This window comes from Nannospalax galili, unplaced genomic scaffold, assembly GCF_000622305.1.
Source record: "Nannospalax galili isolate Female #2095 unplaced genomic scaffold, S.galili_v1.0 scaffold1398, whole genome shotgun sequence".
In the NCBI taxonomy this organism is placed as follows: domain Eukaryota; kingdom Metazoa; phylum Chordata; class Mammalia; order Rodentia; family Spalacidae; genus Nannospalax; species Nannospalax galili.
The window spans coordinates 186,897-193,394 of NW_008342016.1; the positions used below are offsets into that span (position 1 = coordinate 186,897).

The following is a 6,498-nucleotide window of genomic DNA, read 5'->3' on the forward strand; positions in this document are numbered from 1 at the left end:
TTACACATACCTACCTTGCAACAGAGTACATAAAGAGAAAATCATTGTCTGGTGAGCCTGGGGTCTTGCTATAGTCTCGGTATTTCTTCTGAGTGGTATTTTTTATATCCTTCATAACAGATTCCATTTCTTTACTTAAGTTGGTTTCTGACTGCAAAAAATATGAACATATATAAAGTTTATATTCATTTTCTCTAATAACCACCTAAAACTAGAAATTAACTTGTCAAGGTAGAGCATTAGCAATTTATATATTATATAACTTAGTATACAAAGATAAAATCTATCAAAAGCTAATTTCTCTTATAATCTTTTATTCAAATTCTAGACTGTAATTGATAATACTATAATCCATTTATGAATTAACCAAATTGTTTTCTAATTCAATGAATATATGGCAGTAAAATAATATATAAAAATCATTTGCATGCCTGCAAAAAAACCTGACTTAAAATTTGTTTTTAAAATTGGCCTAAAGTAAGGGATACTGATATTACTTTAGGCCAATTTTAAAACACATAAAAATTGGGCAGGAGAGATGGTTCCCAGCATCCATAGAGTGGCTAACAACCATCTATAACTCCTGTTCCAACCCTTCTTCTGATCACCACAAGCATTGCAAGACACTGGTACACTTACATAGATGCAAGCAATATACACATACACATAAAATAAAATAGTAAATATTTAAAAAATAATAATTTACAGGAAGAAAATAATAGATTCTAAAGTTAGTCTTCATTTGAAAAATCAAATTGCCAAAAGATGAATTTGAGTGGTTTAACCTACAAATTTCTGTTTCAAAAGTCAAATGTCCATTTGGGGCAATAAATACAGCTCCCTGGTTAGGGAATTTGCCTAGTATGTGAGAGGCCTTAAATTCAATTCCCAGCACTGAAAAAGGGTTGGGGGAGACAGTTTTCAAAATTTCTACATAAAGTAGGAACAAATGTCACCTCTCTTAGAGACCATATCAGAAATCTATAATGGAGATAAAACTTTCTGAGATCTTAAACCACATAAATTCTAATAATAGGATTTTTAAAATGGATTCATTTATGCCAAACTTCACATTATAGTACACTGACTTGTAGTGAATGGTCGCAAAGTATTTTCTAACATACACACACATTAAATAAATGTAAATATGGATTCTTAATTTTTTATTACATCTATTTGTGTTTGTGGGCACGTGCACATGTGCACATGTGTGTGGGCTAATGAATGCCATGGCATGTGTGTGGAGGCTAGAGGGCAACTTAGGGGAGTCCAGTTTTCTCCTTCATCACATGGGTCCTAGGACTGAACTCAAGTTGTCAGGCTTGGCAGCAATCACCTTTACTCACTGAATCATCATACCAGTCCTTCTTGATCTTAATATAACTAATATGTTCCTAAATGATTACACTGTACTTTACATTTATATCCTATATTGTATATATAAATATATAAACATACACACACAGAGTCATGTACCACATAATGGTACATGATGGACCACATATACAATGATGATCCCTTAAAATTATATTGCTTAGTTACATCACAGTTATCTTAGTTTATATAAATACATTCTATGATGTTCAACGACAGTATTACATAATAATAGTTTTCAGAATGTATTCACTTCTAAGCAATATGATGTATATAGTTTTTCTGTTTTTCTTTGTTTTTGAATATTTCAAGATCTTTAAAAAGCCCAACCAAACCAGGTGTATGGTAGGCCATGCCTTTAATCCCACCACTCAGGAGGCAGAAGCAGGCAAATATCTGTGAATTGGAGGTCAGTGTGGTCTATATAGCGAGTTCCAGGTCAGCCAGAGCTACATAGTAAGACCCTGTCTCAGAAAACAAAAACAAACAAAAAAGTCTAACCATACTTAAGCTTATAGGGGTTCATAATCTGTAATGCATTATTAATACATTAAAATTATAATGATTTTGACTAAGGAAAAGTATAGCCTTTGACAATTCCTTCTATTATTTTCATTATTTTTTAGTAAACACAAGCATAAGCCAAACACCACTAAAATCAATTTCTATTAAAAGTATAAAGGTCCAGGGTAATTTAGAAAAGAAAGGAGTGGGGAAGGAAAGGGGAAGGAGGGAAAGAGGGTGGGAATTAAAAGGCAGAGCTAAGTTAACCAGGATATTTCTGTCTTACACTGATGCTTACTGGGAAAGCTCCTGGCCGTCCCTGCAGTTCCTCCACTTCCTTTATGAGATCTCGTACGCTTTTGTTACTAGGACGTTGCCAAAAGTTATTTTCCATGTTGCTTCCAGGATAACAAGGAAGAACACTGTTAGCAAACTGTCTACAGAGGGGGCATGTGAATTCTCCTTTGTCCACTGAGAAGCCCTGAAGAACCTGGTCATTCTAAAAGATAAAATAAACATACAGATATTTGCAAAAAACAGAAATTACACTACACCATATTTTATAGTAAACTAGTATACCATGCAAAGAAAGCATATCTAAAATGTATGAAGAAATAAAATCTGTGGTTTATTTGTCAGAGGTCACCAAATAGCAATTGTGTAATGCTTGCCCCCTCACTAAAGAACCACATATCTCATAGCTCTTGTTATCTTGCCTTCAAATCATGATGCAAGCCCTCTAAAATGTGCTCTTAGATTTAAAAAAAAAAAAAAAAAAAACAAAAGCAGTCCATGTTAAAAGGGAACACTTTCATCTTCTTTCACATCTCTATTTTCATAATATATAGAAGAAAGCTGGGAAGATTATCTCAATATTCATATGCTTTGCTACAGGAGAGATAGCATTTGAAAGAAAACAAAATCTTAAACAAGTATGCTGTATCATCTAATTTTTCTCACTGCTGAAAATATTATTTAAAAAACAAAACTGAATTTGATTTTTTAATTTTGCCATTGATTCCTTTACTTAAAAACACAATATATCTTTTTTTTAAACATTATCTTCTTAAATCCCATTTTACAAACATTATGCTCCTACTATGTGTCAAAGGTTGTGCTGGATGACAGCATAAAGAATCAAGATACATTTTAAGGTATTCAAAATTTCAAAGTGAGGTTAAATAAAATATAGTGTAGTAGCTGAATGTGGTGGTGCATGCCTTTAATGCCAGCACTTAGGAGGCAGAAGCAGGTAGATCTGTGTGAGCTCAAGGACCAGCCTGGTCTACACAATGAATTTCAGGCCAGCTGAGGTACAGGGAGAGCCTGTCTCAAAAAGAAAGATATAAATAAAAAAAGAAAAAAATAAAATAAAATACTTTCCTAACTCATTCTCCCATATCCCTTAGTCCTCAGAAGTGTAATCTACAGTGTTACATTCAAACAGCTCCTCCTCATCTCTTGTCTGTGACTTATTATATTAGTGATAACATGCTTTTCCTTCCTTCATCACTTAAGAATGGAACATAGAACCATCTTCCTCATCACTCTAAGTCACAACCAATTTAATAAAGATAAAATTATTCCTTCTAAGCATAGTAGTGTTGATATTAGGTGGGATCGGAATATTAAGGCTCCGAGTAATGATAGGATAAATGTGAGGAGTAAGTTAAAGAATACAGGGGTCCTTATACCTTAGTCCCTCAGCTCCCCAACTTCATCAGTTCCTGTCACTTTGACCTCTACTCTACTCTAGCACTTGTCACCATGGTGATAGTCCAGCCATATGTGATCTCCCCACTGCAAAAGAAGAAATTCTTGCTACAAACTCTTTCCAACTTTAACTCTTCAACTAAGCCATGAATACTGCCTGGGGGTCTTTCTCCAACATCCTAGGAAACATTCTTTCACCTAATTCCAAAGAGTTTTTTTTTTTTTTTTTTCCTAAACCGCTTCAATTCTTGTCACCTAATCTACTCCACTTCTTCCTCTTCATTCTGCAAAGATAAACCTGAATCTCCTACCTCAAAGAGAAGAGTCATGGCAGTTCTTCTTGCCCTCCACCTCCACAAATACATAATCAATAAATTACATCAGTCATTCCATCTACTTATTTCAACCTCCTTTGTTAATCTCCTTAACTAGTCTCCTAAATGGACTGTTGCATTATCTACTGTGTCTAATGGGAGACTGCAATTCTAAAGCAAAATCTTTTGATGATCACCATCATTTCCCCTCTTGACTCCTTCCTTCCTCTCATGCTCCCTATATAATTTCTCATCAAATCTACAATACCACCCTTCAAAATGCATTTCAAATCGATACCTTCCTCTATATTGCCACTGCCATAATCACATCCAAGCCAGCATCCACTTACTTCCTATATAATACCATAACATTATTTCTTACTCCCCTGTAATTCTCTCTATATACAACCATCACAATGATCTTCCTGGAAAATATCTCTATACATGAGCCTTTAATATTTTTCTCTGAGGAAACTATATAAAGTCCAAATTTTCTACATGGATCACTTTACAATCTATCCCTAATTATTTCTCTAGGAGTATACACATGCACATGCGTGCGTGCGTGTGTGTGGCACACTACAGATGTTCACTTAGATCCTGTGTACATATCAAAAACATTTAGCATTCTGTCCATCAAAAAACACTGTGTAATGGCTCATTTGATTTTCAGCTTGACAGATCAAGAATCACCTAGAAGACAAACCTCTAGGTATCACCTAGAGGGAGGGAGTTTCTAGATTGACTTAACTAAGATGGGAAGACCCACTCTAAATGTGGTAGCACCATTCCATGGGCTGAGGTCCCAGACTGAATAAAAAGGAGAAAGCACTCAGAGTACTAGCATTTATCTCTCTCTGCTTCCTGACTGTGGGTACAATGTGACTAATGCCTCCTGCTCCTGCCACCATGCCTTCCCTGCTATAATGAACTTTACCCTCAAACTGTGAGCCAAAATAAATTCTTCCTAAGTTGTTTTTGTTAGGTATTATCACAGCAATGAGAAAAGTAACTAATACACATGGTAAAATCTTTGAGGAAAGGATCTTTGCCTTATTCATCATTATATCTCCACTGTTTATCACAGTATCTACAAAAGACACTGAAATCGTTTGAATCAATGGCCAAATATATAGGTGCGAAAAAATGCACAATATACTTATTAAGAACAATTCATTAGCATATTAATCCTGAACTGATAAAAGGCACAGCCAGGTTGAGCAGGACCTTTGACTGATCTTTACATAGATAGAACTGGTAAAAGAAAGGAGCCAGGGGCTCTTCCCAAGCTCATTTGACACTGAGGGAAAAGATCCTCAAATGACCTTAAGAGTAAAAATTAATTGGTTTATTTGGGCCAACTGTATGGTCTTAAACACCCAAAGGAAAGTATAACCAAAGATTAACGTGATCAGAATATTTCTTTAAGAGTTCAAGGGATTACACTTCCTAGACATTAGACTTAAGTCCATATAAAATGTTATTCAATTATTTCTCATTGATGATTTTGTTTCTAATCACAAAATGCTGCTCAGATGTAAGATTTCAAATCTTGGTCTGCAATACTGTAGTGCCCACCTGTAGCTAAGGGAGACAACCCACTATTATTCTAAAATGATGGCTAAATTTGTTTTCTCCCCCTACCTAAGAGCCTTTGGGGGAAACTGACACTGATTCTCGCCACTCCAACAGCTATCAAAGTGCCTGAAAACAAATCCTAAGTATATCACTCTCGAGTCCAGCCTTGGCAGACAAAAGAAAATGAGGAGGAATACAATAAGAGGGATGCTTTTGGAAGTTCATCAAGAAATTCCAATGGACTCTGATATGAAAATATGAAATTTGCCCTGTTTTGACTATTTTCTGGTTCCCTGTCTAGATCTTGTAAGGCTAACTACTCTTGCCTTTACTTCTTCATATCTCCTAGGCACCACAAGGATTTTCTTTTCTCCCTACAGTTAAGAGTTACATGCTATAGGCTTTATTATCCAAAGAGAGTACACTGAATTGAGTGGGGAGGGGATGGGCAGGGGGTTATATAAATGTCATCAAATTATATTGTATGGAAATTGCAAAAATTCAATAAAAATGCTTTTTAAAAAGAGTTATGCAATTTGTAAGTCTTTTAGATAGACCCACTGAAGGGGTACCCCAATTGCCTCACCCTGTGTCCTTTTCAGCATGGAAGAAGCCAGGGCTTCAGGGGATGGTGTGATAAGAATAGGAGGTAGGAATTGGCTAGGCAATTAGGACAAAAAGACCCCCAACCAAGGAAACAAACAGAAAACCCACAGAATGGGAGAAAATCTTCACCAGCGACACATCTGATAGAGGTTTAATTACCAGAATATATAACGAACTTAAAAAACAGAGAACCAAGACAAGAAGCAACCCAATTGAAAGATGGGCTAAGGAGCTGAACAGAAAGCTTTCAAAAGAAGTAGTAAAGATGGCTATGAAACGTCTTAAAAGATGTTCAACATCACTAATAATCAGGGAAATGCAAATTAAAACCACTTTAAGATTTCACCTTACCCCAGTCAGACTGGCTAAGATCAAGAAAACAAATGATACCAAATGTTGGAGGGGATGT

The 6,498-nt window shown here is 35.5% G+C and overlaps 1 protein-coding gene across 4 annotated transcripts in view; it reads right to left on the reverse strand.

Annotated features, from left to right (window-relative positions):
• The window catches only part of Ubr3 (ubiquitin protein ligase E3 component n-recognin 3), a 219,890-nt gene that overhangs the window by 68,057 nt on the left and 145,335 nt on the right, over positions 1–6,498 (reverse strand). For 3 of the 4 annotated variants that reach the window (XM_029565777.1, XM_029565774.1, XM_029565775.1), the window contains exons 28-29: positions 2,165–2,377; positions 15–151 (exon numbers count right to left, since the gene is read on the reverse strand). In XM_029565777.1, coding sequence (XP_029421637.1) covers positions 15–151; positions 2,165–2,377 — 350 coding nt within the window. The remainder of the gene's footprint in view (positions 1–14; positions 152–2,164; positions 2,378–6,498) is intronic. The other variant, XM_029565776.1, reaches the window with a different exon arrangement.